The sequence below is a fragment of the Oncorhynchus tshawytscha genome, linkage group LG03, assembly GCF_018296145.1.
Source record: "Oncorhynchus tshawytscha isolate Ot180627B linkage group LG03, Otsh_v2.0, whole genome shotgun sequence".
NCBI lineage: Eukaryota > Metazoa > Chordata > Actinopteri > Salmoniformes > Salmonidae > Oncorhynchus > Oncorhynchus tshawytscha.
This window is the reverse complement of record NC_056431.1, coordinates 28694947-28716330: the sequence shown is the minus strand read 5'-3', so window position 1 is coordinate 28716330 and position 21384 is coordinate 28694947. Positions and strand designations below refer to the sequence as shown.

At 45.2% G+C, this 21384-nt stretch overlaps 1 protein-coding gene across 2 annotated transcripts in view; it reads right to left on the bottom strand.

Moving 5' to 3' along the window:
• LOC112232854 (ubiquitin carboxyl-terminal hydrolase 45) overlaps positions 1-21384 on the bottom strand; it is a 44728-nt gene that overhangs the window by 5263 nt on the left and 18081 nt on the right. For both annotated transcript variants that reach the window (XM_024400110.2, XM_024400115.2), the window contains exons 6-11: positions 13979-14130; positions 12458-12553; positions 12022-12152; positions 3568-3655; positions 387-468; positions 59-150 (exon numbers count right to left, since the gene is read on the bottom strand). In XM_024400110.2, coding sequence (XP_024255878.1) covers positions 59-150; positions 387-468; positions 3568-3655; positions 12022-12152; positions 12458-12553; positions 13979-14130 — 641 coding nt within the window. The remainder of the gene's footprint in view (positions 1-58; positions 151-386; positions 469-3567; positions 3656-12021; positions 12153-12457; positions 12554-13978; positions 14131-21384) is intronic.

Here is a 21384-nt window from a genome sequence, read left to right as displayed (position 1 = left end):
TAAATGCACCTAGATTCCAGTAACCATAAACAGAAAGGACAGACAATGAATCACTTACATGCTCACACTCCTCACACATGATGGTGTTGGTCAACTCCCCCACAAAGATGCGATCCACAAAGTTCATTGTCACACCCTCCTTCCCGTATGCTGAGATAAGAGGAAATAAAGGTGAAGCAAATAAAAACAGCAAAGTTCAGCTACAATCATGCAGAATAAATGGACTTCAATCAATGCCTATGTTTTATCATGAAACATGCTTTGTGGTTCCTTTGGCTGAGGAATTTTTCCATAGTAAGTAAGCCATTGAACAGTACATCAAGCTGCCACGAGATGGCGCTATCGATTTATGTCAAAACTAATGAGGGTCCGAATGGAACAGGAACCTTTGACTTGGCGTTTGGTCTCATCATCTGCAGTCTTCTCTGTGGGGTTGTTGAAGGATTTCAGAATGCCCGCCTTGATCCGCTGGGAATGTCAAACACTACATTGATCTCATAGAAATGCAACTTAAGTAGATAGAAAATTGGAGGACTTACAAAATGGAGGTTTTACACAACAAAGGGTGATTTATATAAGAGCTACCATGGGAAGCCAAGGAATTGAAACCACTACAAAAATGATAGTGGGTTTGTAAATACACATTAGTAAACAAATACACACTTCTTCCAGAGCCTTTTGTGTGTGTGTGTGTGTGTGTGTGTGTGTGTATGTACTGTCTGTGGGTGTGTGTGTGTGTGTACACAGCGGCCGTGTGTATACTTCGTATGTGTGTACTTCTCCTGTGTGTGTTTGTGTGAGTAAACTGTGCATGCGTTTGTGTGGAGCGTGTCAGCCAGCCGTCTCTGACACTCTCGGTGGCGGGGCCGTGGGCAGTGATTGAAGGTGACATGGTCAGCGAGTGTGTCGGCTAGTAGAAGAAGAGGCACCAAACACAGTAAAGCACCAATCAATAGATAATTGGCCGTGGTCTGTGGACCCGACTAGTCGCCCCTATTGTCCCCGGACCCACACACTGGACTGGCTATTTAGGTCAAAAACCTGGTTAATCCCAGCTCTGCAGCCCCCCCTGCACCCCCCCTGTACTCCTCTCCCTAGTCAGTCAGACCCTGCTGAGCCACACACTAATTAATCACCAGCAGGACACCCCCATCTGCCCCCGAACCCCACTACCCAAAGTAACAGTGTGTAGGCTCAGGTTAAGGGAAGCGGGGTGAGGAAAGAAAAGGTTGGAGGGGTGTAAACTAAATTAAGATGGGCCAAGAAGGACAGGCCATGCCCTGAGAGGGAGTATTACCTAATGTCTCAGCTAATTGGTGATGATTGGCTGTGTGCAATTAGCATATTTAGACTTCTGAAACTAAATGGCCAATCAACACAAATACTTGGGCCTCCTAGGTTGGTGTTGACAGGCTATGGGAGAAATGGCCAGTCACTCAGAGTGTGTGTGTGTGTGTGTGTGTGTGTGTGTGTGTGTGTGTTTTTTGGCACGTTTGTTTGGGCTGATTCCGTGCAGTTGAGGACATTTGAGTTGGTGCAAGCTAAACACGATGAGTGTGTACCTACAATTCCGTTTTGAGTAAATAAAACGTGTAAGTGTCAAGATGATGTGTATACAATATTTATTGGGTTGTATATGGTGTGCAGGTCAATTTATGGCAGATGAGTGGCAAACCTGATTAGAAGCAACTGCTTCACATTGGCTGTTCTTTACAAATGCTGATTTGAATTAAAAGAAAAATGGTACCTACACACTGTAAAGCCGAAAAGTCTGTGTACGCTATCCCTGATGCAATGAAACGTCTGTGTACGCTATCCCTGATGCAATGAAACGTCTGTGTACGCTATCCCTGATGCAGTGAAACGTCTGTGTACGCTATCCCTGGTGCAGTGAAACGTCTGTGTACGCTATCCCTGATGCAGTGAAACGTCTGTGTACGCTATCCCTGATGCAGTGAAATGTCTGTGTACGCTATCCCTGATGCAGTGAAATGTCTGTGTACGCTATCCCGGATGCAGTGAAACGTCTGTGTACGCTATCCTGGATGCAGTGAAACGTCTGTGTACGCTATCCCTGATGCAGTGAAACGTCTGTGTACGCTATCCCTGGTGCAGTGAAACGTCTGTGTACGCAATCCCGGATGCAGTGAAATGTCTGTGTACGCTACCCCTGATGCAGTGAAATGTCTGTGTACGCTATCCCTGGTGTGTTGAAACGTCTGTGTACGCTATCCTGGATGCAGTGATATGTCTTTGTACGCTATCCCTGATGCAGTGAAATGTCTGTGTACGCTATCCCGGATGCAGTGAAACGTCTGTGTACCCTATCCCGGATGCAGTAAAACGTCTGTGTACGCTATCCCTGATGCAGTGAAAATAATGTAAGAAATCCAATGAAGCATGCTTCACGCGACATCTTTTTGAGTGCGAACCCATTACACCTTTTTGCAGGTAAATGTATTGTAAATTCATCAGACAGTAGATGTAAAATGCATATAAGCGTATGTTTGAAATGTTTTTTTAAATTATTTCACCTTTATTTAACCAGGTAGGCCAGCTGAGAACAAGTTCTCATTTACAACTGCGACCTGGCCAAGATAAAGCAAAGCAGTGCGACAAAAACAACAACACAGAGTTACACATGGAATAAACAAACGTATAATGAACAAACCTATAATGTATAATGAATGTATGAATAGGGCCAGCTTCCCACCCTTCACCCCTCCCTCCCGGACTCCCTGATTTGAGCGGGGGAGGGGGGTGACCCTCCAGCACAATGGGGCGACCCACAGCTGCGTGTTTCCCAGATCACACAATGACGCCCGTTGTGCCACTTGCAAGTCCAGTAAGTGGCACAACTGTCAGTGTTCACAAGTTTAAAAAGAACCAGGGGGGAGTCCCAGCCTGTACCCTTGTCCCCCTGTCACTGGCCCCGGGCTGACCACTCCACACCCGCTACTCTCCTCTCTTTTTGGGGCTGGCTGAGCCGCTGGTGGGGTCGAGGGGCCAACTGACTCAGCACCGGGCCGGGCCCCCGCTTGCCAGAAAATATGGTACCATAAGGTTAAAAGACAATGGCTGGCCGAGGAGCAAAGGCAAAGACCAGACCCTGCACACTGTCATCCACAAGCACACAGGTGAATGTCTCCCACGGCTTTCAGTCTGCTCTCCGTTGGCGATTGAAGTGTGCTTCTCAATTGCAATCAAAACATTGGCTGTTCTTTTGCGTACTCCTACTAGCTTGGACACCACCCTGCATGTAGCTTGGCTGCGGGTATCATAGACACCGTTCACATAGAGAGTAAGGGCTTTATGTCACCATGCTCATACTTCACAAGTCACAGGGTGTGTTGGAGAGCAAACATTCTGCTCAGTCACTTGACTCATCTACAAGAAGAAGAAAAAAAGGCATCCTAAATAACTAGTCATTACGACCGACTCGTAGATGGGTCAGTCTGCTCAGTCAGTGTGGATCTCAAACACGGCCACTGGCACAGAGCGGGAACCATGGTACTAGGCCGAGTGGAAGAAGGATGTGGTGTTTGTAACGTGGGTCTATAGTCTCACCTTAGTCTCCTCTACTCTCATGGAGTCCAGTAGGTAATGGAGCAGCTCCTGGCTGTCCTGCTGCTGGTAGCCCTTAAAGCGTGGAGCCCTGGTGAGATGGAGAGAACACAGTCAGAACATATACACTCACACAGAAACCATGTCAAATGCGTACACATACGCACACTCTTGTGTAAACATAATTCTGTATTTTATTTTATTTTATTTGTTTTCTCTTTCTTTTTTTTTTTACAGAGATTGACAGATCTTGAGAGAGGGAGACAGTTGAGAGGGATGAAAGTTAGAGGTGGATGGCGGACCGAAACCTGTCTCCAGGGCCAGTACATGTGGTCTGAAGCGGGCAGCTCTACTGCTAAGCTAGACCAGTCACATGTATGTTGTTGATAATGGATAACAGTTTATAAAAAATGAGTAAATCTAGGACAGGCAAACACAAATCAATTGGTACACCAACACCCACCCACCCACACAGGCATGCACAAAGCAATCAACCACATGCATAAAGCAATCGGCTGTATCACTAGTGCATACAGAGACATCAATGAGAGTGGAGAAAGGCCATTATTTTTTTCTCAAGGACTTTTCGTTGGTTCATCCATTCAAATTTCCTCTCCTCTCTGCAGCTTTCCGGTGCTTAAAGGCAGCCATTGTTTCATTCCCACAGCTTTCATTAAACCAGTTACGGTCACACACACATATATACATGCATACCCAGACAATTGACCTCCTTCTGCCTTCGGGTGTTAAGCAAGATTCCAAGTAAAGACGATGACAATGACATACATTCATTACTTTATGGTGTACATGAGAATGTCTTTATTTGTGGCTAATTGTATGACCTGTGCAAGTATTTGCAAATTAAATTTGATATTGCAGGTGAAAATGGCTGTTGGGCTTACCAACGGCCTACTGTGCAAGCCAATTCAGAATTTCTTCAATAGAAAGCACTTTACTGTCTAGAGTACACATATCTCCCATCATCATTGTCATTCCCCAGCAGCACATGTAGTTAAGGGTGAAAACGCATGGCGATGGTGCCAGTGGACATCCTGCGTGTTCACGCCTCAGCACTCGTAGAGGGAGCTCTCCTTGAGCCTGTCCCTGCCACAGCAGGACAGATGTAGGGACATATGCTATGGCCAGATGGGCATCCAGGGCCAGAACCACCACCACAACCTGTTGGGCAGCGCCAGCCACACAGCCATAGAACAGGTTGGCCTGACAGGCTGGCAGGAAAACATGCAGCTGATCCAAGAGAACCACTGACCACTCCTGACCCAACGCTATCGGAGCGCACAGGGTGATAGAGGGTGGCAAGTACATTCGTTGCCTCTTTGATATCAGTCTAGCATCTGACCATCTACAGTGGCCTGCGAAATATTCACCCCCCCCCTTTGAAGATGCAAAATGTTTTTTTTTTTTATTGTGAAACAAAAAAGAAATCTTGAGCATGCATAACTATTCACCCCTCCAAAGTCAATACTTTGTAGAGCCACCTTTTGCAGCAATTACAGCTGCAAGTCTCTTGAGGTATGTCTCTATAAGCTTGGCACATCTAGCCACTGGGATTTTTGCCCATTCTTCAAGGCAAAACTGCTCCAGCTCCTTCAAGTTGGATGGGTTCCGCTGGTGTACAGCAATGTTTAAGTCATACCACAGATTCTCAAATTGGAATGAGGTCTGGGCTTTGACTAAGCCATTCCAAGACATTTAAACGTTTCCCCTTAAACCACTTGAGTGTTGCTTTAGCAGTATTCTTAGGGTCATTGTCCTGCTGGAAGATGAACCTCCGTCCCAGTCTCAAATCTCTGGAAGACTGAAACAGATTTCCTCAAGAATTTCCTTGTATTTAGCGCCATCCATCACTTTCCATTCTGACCATTTTCCCAGTCCCTGCCAATGGTGTTCTCGGGGTAATGGTGTTCTCGGGGTAATGAGAGGTGTTGGGTTTGCGCCAGACATAGCATTTTCCTTGATGGCCAAAAAGCTCAATTTTAGTCTCATCTGACCAGAGTACCTTCCTCCATATGTTTGGGGAGTCTCCCACAAGCCTTTTGGTGAACACCAAACGTGTTGGCTTATTTATTTCTATAAGCAATGGCTTTTTTTCTGGACACTCTTCCGTAAAGCTCAGCTCTGTGGAGTGTACGGCTTAAAGTGGTCCTATGGACAGATACTTCAATCTCCGCTGTGGAGCTTTGCAGCTCCTTCAGGGTTATCTTTGGTCTCTTTGTTGCCTCTCTGATTAATGCCCTCCTTGCCTGGTCTGTGAGTTTTGGAGGGCAGCCCTCTCTTGCCAGGTTTGTTGTGGTGTCATATTATTTTCATTTTTTAATAATGGATTTAAATGGTGCTCCGTGGGATGTTCAAAGTTTCAGATATTTTTTATAACCCAACCCCGATCTGTACTTCTCCACAACTTTGTCCCTGACCTGTTTGGAGAGCTCCTTGGTCTTCATGGTGCTGCTTGCTTGGTGTTGCCCCTTCCTTAGTGGTGTTGCAGACTCTGGGGTCTTTCAGAAGAGGTGTATATATAATGAGATCATGTGACACTTAGATTGCACACAGGTGGACTTTATTTACAGAATTATGTGACTTCTCAAGGTAATTGGTTGCACCATATCTTATTTAGGGGCTTCATAGCAAAGGGGTGAATGCATGCCACACTTTTCTGTTTGTTTAAAAAAAAAATGAAACAAGTTCTTTTTTTCATTTCATTTCACCAATTTGGACTATTTTATGGATGTCCATTACATAAAATCCAAATAAAAATCCATTGAAATTACAGGTTGTAATGCAACAAAATAGGAAAAATACAAAGGGGATGAATACTTTTGCGAGGCACTGTATATAACAATGATCACAGTCTTGATCACTGGAATACTGGCACTTGTTCGAAGGGCGTTAGGACGTACAGACATGTAGGCTATTTTAACGCCCCTGAGCAGCTCACCACAGAGAAATGTGTCCTCCTAAAAGGCATTGTAGGGGCTCCATTGTCCCAGGTTTGGCATCCTGATCCAATGTCATATCCTCTCTACATACAGGCCAATGACCCATCCAGATTGGCCTGCAATGCAAATGAAACCAAATGATTTACCCATTTGAACCGGTGAACCATTCTTCCTGGCGTGCTCCCAAACCCAATCAGAACAGAGGTATTCATCCTCTAACTGGCAGCAGAGTGGATGGGCCTACAGTCTGGGTCATCTCTGCCATGTGCTGATGGATGTTGACGTCTAGCCCCAGAATGGGTGACGGGAGCTGGGAGAGAGATGAATGGCCACCTGCCCCCAACACAGGGCATGAGTAGGAGGTCTAGAGGACCAAGTCAGCCCCCCTTCTCTACCTCTGTCCCTTTGCCCTCTCTCTGCCACACACAAGAGGGGCGGAGGGGGGATCACATATGTCCCTCATTTCATTCCCTTTAAAGATGCCAAAACATATAATGGAATATCTTCCTTCAAATGTGTACAATATGAGTGTTGGGTTTTAAAGCATGTTTTCTTATCATATGACCAACTTGTCTGAATACTTAAGCTGTTAGCTTGCCACCTCTTTTGTATCCTGTGTAAAGGAAGTGTAAGAGCTTATCTAACAGCTCAAAGACAAAGTGGGTCGGACTGGTGCAGGATCTGGTCGGCACACAGTGATAATCGGGATTAAGAGACAGACAGAGGCACGCAGCAGTCTTGGGGTATTTTGTTCCGGGAAAGGAGCACGGAGCAACGACGGGTGAGAGGCAGACGAGCAGCTCCAATGGGATCAGTGGGAACGGGGCAGTCTAGAAGCTCATCCCAGTGGAAGAGAGGCAGAAGGGCCCTGTAGCGCTGCTCCCAATCTGGCCCTGACCAATGCAGACAGCTGCGGTGCTAATACAATTAACAGCGGATGAGTTAGTACCAGACGCAAGGCAACCCCGGCACGTTGCACCACCTCGACAGGCAGAGGGGTGCCTACACACTGCCACACACACATTCAATACAACAAACTCAGCAAAAAAAGTAATGTCCCTTTTTCAGGACCCTGTCTTTCAAACATAATTCTTAAAAATCCAAATAACTTGACAGATCATTGTAAAGGGATTAAACACAGTTTCCCATGCTCGTTCAATGAACCCTAAACAATTAATGAACATGCACCTGTGAAACAGTCGTTAAGACACTAACAGCTTACAGACGGTAGACAATTAAGGTCACCGGTAATTTAAAACTTAGGACACTAAAGAGGCGTTTCTACTGACTCAAAAACACCAAAAGAAAGATGCCCAGGGTCCCTGCTCATCTGCGTGAACGTGCCTTAGGCATGCTGCAAGGAGGCATGAGGACAGCAGATGTGGCCAGGGCAATGAATTGCAATGTCCGTACTGTGAGACGCCTAAGACAGAGCTACAGGGAGACAGGACGGACAGCTGATCTTCCTCGCAGTGGCAGACCATATGTAACAATACCTGCATAGGATCGGTACATCTGAACATCACACCTGTGGGATGAACATATCAACAACAACTGCCCGAGTTACACCAGGAATGCACAATCCCTCCATCAGTGCTCAGACTGGGGCAGTGTGTCAGAACATTATCGGACTGAGCTTGTTGTCATTGCAGGCAATCTCAAAGCTATGCTTTACAGGGAAGACATCCTCCTCCCTCATGTTGTACCCTTTCTGCAGGCTCCTCCTGACATGACCCTCCAACATGACGATGCCACCAGGGGCCTCCCACTCCACCGGGGCCTTCCACTCCTCTTTCCATTCTGGTTAGAGCCAGTTTGCGCTGTTCTGTGAAGGGAGTAGTACACAGCGTTTTACAAGATCTTCAGTTTCTTGGCAATTTCTCGCATGGAATAGCCTTCATTTCTTAGAACAAGAATAGGCTGATGAGTTTCAGAAGAAAGGTCTTTGTTTCTGGCCAGTTTGCGCCTGTAATCGAATCCACAAATGCTGATGCTCCAGATACTCAACTAGTCTCTCGTAAGAGTAGGGGTGTTAACCCCGGTGTCCTGGCTAAATTCCCAATCTGGCCCTCAAACCATCACGGTTACCTAATAATCCCCAGTTTACAATTGGCTCATTCATCCCCCTCCTCTCCCCTGTAACTATTCCCCAGGTCGTTGCTGTAAATGAGAATGTGTTCTCAGTCAACTTACCTGGTAAAATAACAGATAAATATTTTTTTTATTTTTTTAAGTCTAAAGAAGGGCAGTTTTATTGCTTCTTTAATCAGACAACAGTTTTCAGCTGTACTAACAATTGCAAAAGAGTTTTCTAATGATCAATTAACCTTTTAAAGTGATAAAATTGGATTAGCTAACACAACGTGCCATTGGAACACAGGAGTGATGGTTGCTGATAATGGGCCTCTATACGCCTATGTAGATATTCCATAAAAAATCCACCATTTACAACATTAACAATGTCTACACTGTATTTCTGATCAATTTGATGTTATTTTAAAATGGACAAAAGATGTGCTTTTCTTTCAAAAACAAGGACATTTCTAAGTGACCCCCAAACTTTTGAACGGTAGTGTACATTGAGTCGCTTTCCCATTGACACACGTTCGTATAATAAAAGCCACTTATCTATCCAGCACAAGCATGTAAAAAAAAACACTCATCTATTAACCATGTAAAAAAAAATCAACACTTATCTGACTTATAGAGCACACTGGCTCATATGTAATTACATTCACAGTGTCACAGCGCCACAAGCAATCATTTCTAAAAAAAAAAGACATTCCTTTTAATAAGTGTAGGTCTATTTCTTAGCGACGCTCTTCTGCCATACTCACATCACTGAATGCAGCTTTTTATCCACCTCCCTACACGTATGAGTGCATTGAATCCTTTTCATTCATTCACGTATAGACTACTCCTCACAAGGACAGACAAAAGCGTGATATGGAACATCAGAAATGGAATGAATGCCCTGTATAGGCAGCTGCAGCTCTGTGGACATTATTTATCAGGCATTGTGAGACCAGCTGAATGTGACCTTCCTCTGCGAATGCCTGGTCTTCAATGCTTCACCGGCAGGAGATCGTCCATGCATGTACAGACCTGTGTGGCCATGTGCCTTTGTGTGGCTGCCTGCTAGAGATGTGGCCCATTGTTGTACCCTGCTATTTTCCTAATACGTTGGACTTACACACAGGTTGGTAGAAACAGACTACAAGTAATGAAAGAAGGTCAGTCAGTGTGTATGTGTGTGTGTGTGTGTGTTTGCGGAGTGCATTTGTGCAAGTGTGTGTGTTCGTATTGTGTATGTACAATTTTATAACTGAATGCTAGTGTAAGGAAAATGGGGGGTAAAAGTGTTCCCGTGTAAGCATATGCAAGCTTTGCTGACAGCCCAAAGTCATATGACAATTTACATCAGAATAAATTGTAGCGCTTTTTCCTCTCATGCACCATACACACATCCCCCACCACAGCAGCATAGGCCCAGTTGGCGGGTCTGGGTACAAGCTGAGTCTCTCACTGGCACCAGATACAGTGTGTGGTGTTGACCTTCCAAACCGCTGGGCCTGGCGCTGGTCCGAGCCTGACCCGTCCAGCTGGCGCAGGAGGCCTGGCTTTGGGTATAGCAGGGCAGCCAGAAGGGCAGGCCAGGCAGGGAGTGACTCAGCTGGTCAAGGGTGAACACAACACACACTAGGCTCAATCTTCCTTAAATACCAAGGACAAACACACACCGTGGGGTCCTATCCAAGTAGCCAGTTTAACAAAACAGTGTGTTGTTAAGCAACTAGGGTGCACATTCCCAGGTCAGGGCCGTCAACACGCCGCTGAGCTATGAGACCTCGGGTAATAAAGACAAGGATTGGACATGCACACAGCCTAGTGTGTACATGGCTTTATCCATCCGGATGGTCAACACGCCGCGGGAGAAATATCATAAAACAGCATCAGGAGAATGTCCCTGTATAGAGGAGCGACTCTTGACCCTGCCCCACTGACATGCAGTTACAGACAGAATGAGGAGGGAGGTGTAGAGTTTGTCTGTTAAGGACGGGAGAGCGATGGCAAGTCATAGGTGTGCGTGGAGACATGGAATGAGGTGTGTAGCATGTGCATTTGATTGTGTCGAGTCAATTTGTGCATGGAAGAAGGGTTTGAATAAAGGCATGCGTCGGTGTCATGTGCATGTGAGCGTGAGGAATGAAGTGAGGTCGACTGGGTGAACGTGTGTTGGTGCACGTGCATGCGTGTTGTGCCTATGTGCACGCCCGGCTGAGTGCATGTGCGCTGCAGGGTGAGGTGGTACCAGGTGAGGGGTGGCGTTGCTCTCACACTCACACACACCTGGGCAGATGAAAAGGCCAGGTGCTTGGACACACCAGAGGCACCCAGCCGGCCGACAGTCTCCGCGCTCCAGCCACCCGAACGTTCCCCATCCCACCCAGACACAGCCGACTGTACAGAGCCCGGTCCTACCTAACCCAACAGGCTCCACACACCACAGCCAGCCTGGGCCAAACCAGCCGTTCAGCATGTTCCAACAACAAGAGCCAACCAACCATTCACTACACGTTTAAAGAGAGACCTAACGAACCGTTCAGCATGTTCAGAGGGGACCGTGTTCATAAGCTTTCGCCATGAAACTGGGAGGGCTGCCTGGGCCAGCCACTCAGCCGGTTTACCATGCTCAGGTTCAAACACCTACACAGGTGGTGCGGTGTGTTAAAGAGAACAAGGACATGCCATGCTGTTTTGATTGCAGCTGGAAGCAGAGTGCACCAGAGCCATTTTGTGCAGTGAGGTCTGTTGTTCGTTCCGTGTGGAGTTCGTTGGTGTTAATGGGTTTAGTGTTGAGCAGCGTTGGGAAGCAGGGTGGACTGAAGACTGGATGGACCAGGTGCTGGTAGGGTCCAGCAGGTTGAGACATCCTCTTCTCTGAAGTGGTCACCATGGCAGCTTGACAACAGGGCAGGTAAAAGCTGTGGCCGCTGCCTGTATTGTGTGGTTGACTGTTGCCACTGCAATGGAGAAGTGCCAGACCAGTTGGGGCACGCTGACCTCGATCCTTGGGAGCAGGGCAGCTTGTCTGCATATGAGGCTGTGTCCAACATTGATGCATCGCCAACGCTGCAACCACAGTGCAATGTTTCCGTGCAGCAGTGATTCCATCACTCAAGTAAGGAAGAATTGATGGCAACGAAAGCTATTGACATCTCTTGGTGATCAAGTTTGTCATTAGTACACAATGGAAGATAACATAATTATGAAAGCTTTAGCCAACCTTTTACAGGTCTGTAGTGCCTCCTCTGGCAACCTACAGGGCAGCCCTCATATGTTCTTTTCATAACATATATTTTAGCATGGACCAGCACAGGAAGCAGGTTAAGTCCACACCCATGGCTATACAATAGCCTGTACTGGGTTCCGGCACCAACAACACCAATGCTGCGAGATGGCCAAAACATAAAATAAAGACAAATGTGTAGACTCTTACTTCTGGCAGAGCTGGTTGAAAAGGATCTTGGGGTTGACAGGGCCCTTCCCAGACTCCTTCACGCTGTGTAGGAAGAGGAACATGGCCGAGGTCAGGGGCTCTGGGCTGGGCAGAGTCACCGTCAACGCCCCCTGAAGGACGACCCCAGGAAAGGAGAGAGCGAGCGAGAGAACATATGAGTGTTAGACAAGGCATGTATTTCATACATTGTTGCACTACCACGGAAAGGCTGAAGCGGCTCGACTGCATTTTACAGATGACTAGAGACGTGGGGGGTGGGCTACAACATGACTTAAGGGTTATTTACGATAGCCTGTATGCTAATAATAAAAAGAACCACCCATATAGACAGTAATAAGTGGTTTCCTGTGCCATGTACAATAAAAGACTACAGTGGTGGACTGGACCACGCCAAGCGGATGAGGGTGGAACGTACCACGTTTGACTCGGCAGGGGGGCAGATCTTCAGCTTGTGTCCCTTCTCCTTCACATCCTGTATCAGGTCGTTCAGCATGTGAGTCTGGGACAGATTCTGATGGACAGAAATCAGCTGTTACTAACAATTTACCATTAATTTAGTCATCATCGTTTTCCCCTGCATGGACAGGACAGAATAATTTCTGATCAGTTAGAAGAATCATGAATTAACATCTTCCTGCACTTCTTCCTTTTTATTTCATCATCCCTTCACAACAAAAAAAAGATAAAAACTGAAAAATATTACAAATGCAAAAAAACCTAGAAAGTCTACAATTGAAAAAATCTCTTAATTCTGAGAAACTGGCAGGTGTTAGCCTAAATACCATTATGCTAAAGAAGCCCTTTCCAAAGAAACGATGAGCTGTGACTGAAACACAGAAAGGATTGCCCAGAGCCACCATTGTCCCATCATATTACTGCAGCATCTCTTTCTTCCCTTTCAAGCGACAGTTGTTTTGTCACATCCTGGCAATGAAGACAGTTGCTATGGAAAAGACACAATGACTTCAGCAGTGTGAGCTTTCTCTCTGACAATTATGTTGTTTCACCAGCAAAATTGCAATTTTGAAGGAGACAATGAGAATAGAAAGAGACAGAAAAAGAAAACGTGTAAAGAAAGAATGTTCGGTCTGGTTTCAATCACAAGAGAGCTCCAGAAGGTGATTAACAAAATGGCAGAAAACGGAAAGGGAATGTAAGTTTCAAATCCCCAAGACCAGACAGCCAATACGCACTGCAACATAGAGAATGTGTTCCATACCAGTCCTATTCTCCTGTGGATAGATGAGTCACACATATGCATTTAAAATACCCTTGTACTATATATGCATAACTTGACCTTGCCTATACAGCTGTATTGTAATGACATAAAACAAATATGACCGATGGCATTATGGCAGAACCTGTTTATATGTGCTGCCGATGCCTGGTATGTTATGGTATTTTACTGTAGGGAGGAGCAGCACTTGACATGGCAGTTGGTAGTTTGACCAGCCGCCATGTTTACAGTACACCGTTCCCTAGACCAGGGCTTCCCACGCCACATCTATTTCTATGGGCACAAGCCCTGTTTATGACACCTCTCTTGTTGGGGGAGAGAAAATGTTGCAAGTTTAAAGCTCATTTCCAGCAATTCCACACATTTTGTTATGGGGTGCAGACAACATGTTGCCGTTTTAAAGCTAATCTTCTTGCAATTCTATACATTTTGCCATGCTTAATGTTTATTGATATTTGAGCGACTCAAACATTAGAAAAAAAATCTATGGGCTAACAAACCTAGCAAGAAAGTGTTAGCGGACATGGGCTAGTTGATCTGGACATTTCTGACAAGTTATAAATAGCTCTGTAAGGTATGCAATGACTTTCATTACACCATGACCTCGACATGACCTTATCCCTATGGTTGCGTTCCATAAGCAGCCGCACCAGTGACGTAATGTTTACGGTATACAAACCAATCTCATAATGACAGCACCTGCATAACTGCGTTAAAGAAGCAGGTGTTTCCGAGGTTGTTGATGCCTTTGACCAGGACCAGTGTGCTGTTGTTGACCGGACTCTTCCCTCTGGACTGATCTGCATAGTCGCTGGGCTCCTCTTTAAGCTTGATCATTTTCGATGTGGTTCCTGCAAGGCACAAAGAGGAAGGTTTGTTTAACTCCAATACACAAGGTTTTTGTCATTTTTAAACTCTAGACTAGAATCGAGTACTCGTGCCTATCTCAAGGTTTTGTATTCGATTAGTAATGAGTGCCTGACATTTTCAAATGCAACTATTAAGCAGGTGAAATGTACAGTGCATTCGGAAAGTATTCAGACCCCTTGACTTTTTCCACATTGTTACATTAGTCTTATTCTAAAATGGATTAAACAGTCCCCCCCCCCATTAATCTACACACAAACCCCATAATGACAAAGCAAAAAGGCTTTAATTGTTTTTGGAGCAATATCACATTTACATAAGTATTCAGATCCTTTACTCAGTACATTGTCGAAGCACCTTTGGCAGCGATTACAGCCTCGAGTCCTCTAGGGTATGACGCTACAAGCTTGGGACACATGTATTTCGGGAGTTTCTCCCATTCTCCTCTGCAGATATTCTCAAGCTCTGTCAGGCTATTTTCAGAGATGGTCAAATCAGGTTACAGTCCTGGCTCTGGCTGGGCCGCTCGAGGACATTCAGAGACTTGGCACAAAGCCACTCCTGCGTTGCCTTCGCTGTGTGTTTAGTGTCGTCGTCCTATTGGAAAGTGAATATTCACCCCAGCCTGAGGTCCTGACCGCTCTGGAGCAGATTTTCATCAAGGATCTCTATATACTTTGCTCCGTTCATCTTTCCCTCAATCCTGACTAGTCTCCCAGTCCCTGCCGCTGAAAAACATCCCGACAGCATGATGCTGCCACCACCATGCTTCACCGTAGGGATGGTGCCAGGTTTCCTCCAGACGTGACATTTGGCATTCAGGCCAACGAGTTCAATCTTGGTTTCATCAGACCAGAAAATCTTGTTTCTCATGGTCCTTTAGGTGCCTTTTGACAAACCCCAAGCGTGCTATATTTGTATTTATTATGGATCCCCATTAGCTTCTGCCAAGGCCATATCTACAATGCAAAATCCATGCGTACGTGTGTGTATAGTGCGTATGTTGTCATGTGTTTGTATGCATGTGTCTGTGCCTGTGTTTGTGTTACTTCATGATTCATGATTCTACTGCTTGCATCAGTTACCTGATGTGGAATAGAGTTCCATGTAGTCATGGCTCTATGTAGTACTGTGCGCCTCCCATAGTCTGTTCTGGACTTGGGGACTGTGAAGAGACCTCCGGTGGCATGTCTTGTGGGGTATGCATGAGTGTCTGAGCTGTGTGCTTGTATTTTAAACAGATAACCATTTTGAGCCATGAGAGATTGACATGCATGTCATTAATGTTAGCTCTCTGTGTACTTTTAAGGGCCAGCAGTGCTGCCCTGTTCTGAGACAACTGCAATTTTCCCAAGTCCCTCTTTGTGGCACCTGACCATCCGACTGTATTCCAGATGTGACAAAATCAGGGCCTGTAGGACCTGCCTTGTTGATAGTGTTGTTAAGAAGGCATAGAAATGCTTTAATTATGGACAGACTTCTCCCCATCCTAGTTACTGTTGTATCAATATGTTTTGACCATGAAAGTTTACAATCAAGGGTAACTCCCAGCAGTTTAGTCATCTCAACTCGCTCAACTTCCACATTATTCATTATGAGATGTAGTTGAGGTTTAGGGTTTATTGAATGATTTGTCCCAAACACAATACTTTTAGTTTTGGAAATATTTTTTACTAACTTATTTAGTGCTACCCATTCAGAAACTAACTGCAGCACTTTGTTAAGTGTTTCAGTCATTTCAGTTGCTGTAGTAGCTATCATGTATAGTGTTGAGTCATCCGCATACATAGACACACTGGCCTTACTCAAAGCCAGTGGCATGTCGTTGGTAAAGATTGCTTTTTTCAATGGGCCTAAAGAGCTACCCTGGGGAATTCCTGCTTCTACTTGGATTATGTTTGAGAGGCTTCCATTAAAAAAACACCCTCTGTGTTCTGTTAGACTACTCTTTATCCACATTATAGCAGGGGGTGTAAAGCCATAACACATACGTTTTTCCAGCAGCAGACTATGATCGATAATGTCAAAAGCTGCACTGAAGTCTAAAAAGACAGCCCCACAATCATTTTATCATCAATTTCTCTTAGCCAATCATCAGTCATTTGCGTAAGTGCCGTGCTTGTTGTGTGTCCTTCCCTACATGCGTGCTGAAAGTTTACTAAAGGGTTGGTAACATACTGATAGGTAGGCTATTTGAGCCAGTAAAGGGGGCTTTACTATTCTTGGGTAGCAGAATGACTTTTGCCAATGAAAAAGTGATGAAAAGTAGTTGGCAATATCAGTGTGTTTTGTGATAAATTAGCCATCTTGATTCAATGAATGATGGAGCCGTGTTGGCTTTTTTCCCCAAAATTGAATTTAAGGTGCTCCAAAGCTTTTTACTATCAGTCTTCATATCATTTATCTTTGTTTCATAGTATAGTTTCATTTTATTTTGCTTAGTCACATGATTTCTTAATTTGCAGTACATCTGCCAATCAGTTGGGCTGCCACACTTATTTGCCATTCCTTTTGCCTCATCCCTCTCAACCAAACAATTTTTAAATTCCTCATCAATCCAAGGGGTTTTAACAGTTTTTACAGTCATTTTCTTAATGAGTGGGTGCTTATTAGTATCTGGAATAAGCAATTTAATAAATGTGTCAAGTGCAGCGTCTGGTTGCTCCTCATTACACACCACAGACGAACAAATATTCTTTACATCATCAACATATGAATCACTACCCAACCTTTGGAACTTTGGCTTTCCTAGATATGGCTATTATATTGTGATCACTATATCCTATGGATTTAGATACTGCTTTCAAGCAAATTTCTGCAGCATTAGTAAAGATGTGATCAATACATGTTGATGATTTAATTCCTGTGCTGTTTGTAACTACCCTGGTAGGTTGACTGACAACCTGATCCAGGTTGCAGGCACTGGTTACAGTTTGAAGTTTTTTCCTGAGTGGGCAGATTGATGAGAGCCAGTCAATTTTTAAAATCACCCAGAAAATATACTTCTCGGTTGATATCACATACATTATCAAGCATTTCACACATATTATCCAGAAACTAACTGTTAGCACTTAGTGGTTGTCAGGAGAATTCTATACTCCTGTTCATTTACCAATTCAATTAGATTACCCGTAGTCTGTTATATCAGGATTTGTAAGATACTAATAGAAAAAAAAACAGACTGAGGCCCAGTCTACCAAGGTTAAATGTTTATTCACGGAAAGTTCTGACGTGTACAGTACAGGACCTTCAATTTATAGTGACATGCATACTTCCACACCAACCATCAAATCCGCCTGCCAATTGAGCCTAGGAGAGTATGTGAGAATAGTGTCTTCCTACCCTCCCCTAAGATAGGGAGAGACCTGGGACTGGGAAGTTCTCAGTGTCCCAGCCAAGGTCGCCCCGGATCTGGCTCAAACAGATAGTCTGTTCTCAAAAAACACTAGACACATTGTTCCCAAAACATTGATTCTGACTAAAACCACATACAGTATTATAATATAATCATCAAATGAGTCTAACCCTTACACACATGTATTATAATCATCTAATGATTCAAATTAATTTCATACAATCACATGGTTTCAGACCTATGGTTTCAGGACTGTAACATTCTAATAATTTATTAAAGCACATTTCCTTGTCAGTGGTCTATAGCAGCTTCCCATTAGAATGGGTTTTAGGTGAGGCAGATGAACCTGTAGCCATATTACTTCAACAGTATTGAACATTAGATCTTCTCTAAGCTTTACAGGAATGTGGTTATTTATATAGACAGCAAACACCGCCCTCGTTGGAATTTCTGTATTTTCGGTAAATGTTATAACCATGTATTGCTACCAATGTAGTACCAATGTCAACTCAAAGACATTTTTTTTTATTGAATCTTTATTTAACTAGGAAAGTCAGTTAAGAACAAATTCTTATTTACAATGACGGCCTACCAAAAGGCCTCCTGCAGGGACGGGGGCCTGGGATTAAAATAAATAAATAAATAAATACAATATAAATATAGGACAAAACACACATCACAACAAGAGAGACAACACAGAGATAGTCAGAATATGAATGTCATCTGTTACAAGCAAGTTATTGACTTCATGGACCGGCATCTGTCATAGAACAGTCGGAAGCAGCCTTGTGATGTCCTGTACTCGTACTCCTGGATAGCACAGGTTTTTTGCCTTGGGAACAGAGATGTTTCTCACCATAGAGCTGCCTATGATGACAGCTGGCGATGTTAAATGGGTTGGTCTCTCAGGCAGCCTCACGGTCTGATGAGGGTGGCAGTTCCGAGGATCTGAACCCGAGGTAGAAGCCACAGGAGAGGGAGACAGAACACAGGACAAAGACGCAGGTACCTCCGGATCCGATCTTGAATGGGAAGCCCTCACGGAAGAAAGGCGCTGGAACATCTGGATCCAGGGCGGCAAAGCTGTTCCTGGTCTGTGTCAGGTCCGGGCTCAACATCTCCAAGGAAACCCCTGTTGCCAGAGGACACAGTCTTTGACTTCCACGGCGAGTTGGGCCGAGAAGAGCTCTGTTCTAGGGGGAAGGGGGAAACCCTGCTGAGCACCGGCCAGTCGACTGTGGAGAGCCGACAAGGCGGCGACACTTCCACCAGACCAGAGCGGCGTCCGGCTACTGGGGTGGAAGAAAACGAAAATGTAGGCGGCATGGATTCCCCATTAGCTTGTGTAAGGTTTGCTACTTGCTTGCTAAGTGTAGCCGCTTCGCCCCTGTAGTCCTCCGCAAGCAAGCAGTTGCTACATTGAAAGTCAGCGCGGTCCACATTGTCACGGAACAAAGCAAAGTAAACACAGCTCCTGCAGTGCTGGCCATGTTCAATAGCAATCTCCAATTGAGCCCGCCGAGCCAGCTAGGCTAGCTGGGCTTCCGTGTATCTCCCCCTCTGTGGAATCTGGAGGGATCCCGGGTCAGGCAGCAGCGCTCACAGCAACTAAGCCCAACAGAGCCACAGGATCCAAAATAAAATAAAAGTATATAGAAACACTGTCAGCATGACAAAAACAATAAACCGAAGTCTAACGTTCAGCGTTTAACAACAAACATACTTCGCGCACAGATGACATCAGGGATAATCCACCCCCAGAAATATTAACACATCTAAGAGGGACAAGGTATTAAAGTAGAATACTGTAAAAGGCTGTCATGTGCCTTTTACTGAGGAGTGGCTTCTGTCTGCCCATTCTGTCAGAGTGACCTTCTTGGTCAACTCCCTGATCAAGGCCCTCCCCCCCCCAATTGCTCAGTTTGGGGGGTGGTTCCAAACTTCTTCCATTTAAGAATGATGGAGGCCACTGTGTTCTTGGGGACCTTCAATGCTGCAGACATTTTTTGGTACCCTGTGCCTTGACACAATCCTGTCTTGGAGCTCTACGGACAATTCCTTCTACCGCATGACTTAGTTTTTTATGAGGGATTTTTTTACATTTTATTTTAGAATAAGGTTGTAACGTAACAAAATGTGGAAAAAGTCAATGGGTCTGAATACTTTCGAATACACTGTATATGCACTGACAAATGTTTTTGCTAAGATGCGCTTACTGTTCATTTAGTATGTCAAGTGCAGTGAAAATGTGTTACGTTTTTTTTGCATGTTCTCACCTTGCAAGAGTTTGTCCGTATCAATGTAGCTTGGTGCAGCAAAGGCATTTTGAAACTTTAAACTGCATGAGCTACATACGAGTCACGTACGAGCCAAGTTCTCTGAGGTCGCCAAAGAAAAATCAACACCTAAAGTGTATCTCAATCTCCTGTGAGACCAGAGCCTAATAGTTTGTTCAGGGAGCCAGGGGTTGCATTCAACCCATTATGTGCTGGGGTGGCTTCTTAGTGGGGGCCAGTCGCGGTCCAAAGCAGCACACAGACACACACACACCCACACACACCAGAGCAAACTGCGAGCAATGGTCTCCTGCGGTGGAAGTGGGTTAACGTGCGGCAGGCCAGGGCGGCAGCTGGAAAAAGAGCTGGGTCATATGGGAGAGAGCAGATGACAGCTGGAGAAGTTTCCGCTGTTTAGGGAGAGATGGCTCTCTGGGCCAGCTGTTACTCCTCCATGACCGTCCCAACTCGGCAAGAGGGAGGCAGTCGTCAGTGCAGAGCAGGCCAGCAGGGCCAAGCACAGAGGGATTATAGTTGGGGAGTACTTAGGAGACTGACAGCTCTGTGCACTAGTCTAACACTCAAACCATGGGGTGTGGCTGGCTGAGACAAACTAAGTGAAATCAAACACAAAACACACAGAAGATACACTACACTACAGGTATGTGGATACCTGCTCGTAGAGCATCTCATTCCAAAATCATGGGAATCAATATGGAGTTGGTCCACCCTTTGCTGATATAACAGCCTCCACACTTCTGGAAAGGCTTTCCACTAGATGTTGGAACATTTCTGCGGGGACTTGATTCCATTCAGCCAAAAGAGCATTAGTGAGTTTGGAAACTGATGTTGGGGGCTTAGGCCTGGCTTGAAGACTGCATTCCAATTCATAGGTGTTCGATGGAGTTGAGGTCAGGGCTCTGTGCAAGCCAGTCAAGTTCTTCCACACCGATCTCGACAAACCATTTCTGTATGGACCTTGCTTTGTGCACGGCGCCATTGTCATGCTGAAACAGGAAAGGGCCTTCCCCAAACTGTTGCCTCAAAGTTGTATGCACAGTATCATCTATAATGTTATTTTATGCTGTAGCGTTAAGATTTCCCTTCAATGGAACTAAGGGGCCTGGCCTGAACCATGAAAATCAGCCACAGACTATTATCCCTTCCACCAAACTTTACAGTTGGCATTATGCATTAGGGCAGGTAGCGTTCTCCTGGCATCCAGTGGTGGCAAGCTTTACACAACTCCAGGCAACGCTTCGCATTGCACATGGGGATGTTAGGATTGTGTGCGGCTGCTCGGCCATGGAAACTCATTTCATGAAGCTCCCAATTAACAGTTATTGTACTGACATTGCTTTCAGAGGTAGTTAGGAACTCGGTAGTGAGTTTTCTAACCGAGGACAGACAATTTTTACACAGTATGCTCTTCTAAACTCGGCGATCCCATTCTGTCAGCTTGTGTGGCCTACCACTTCGAGGCTGAGCTGTTGTTTCTCCTAGAAGTTTCCACTTCACAATAACAGCACTTACAGTTGACCAGTGCAGAAATTTGACAAACTGACTTTTTGGAAAGGTGGCATCCTATGACGGTGCCACATTGACAG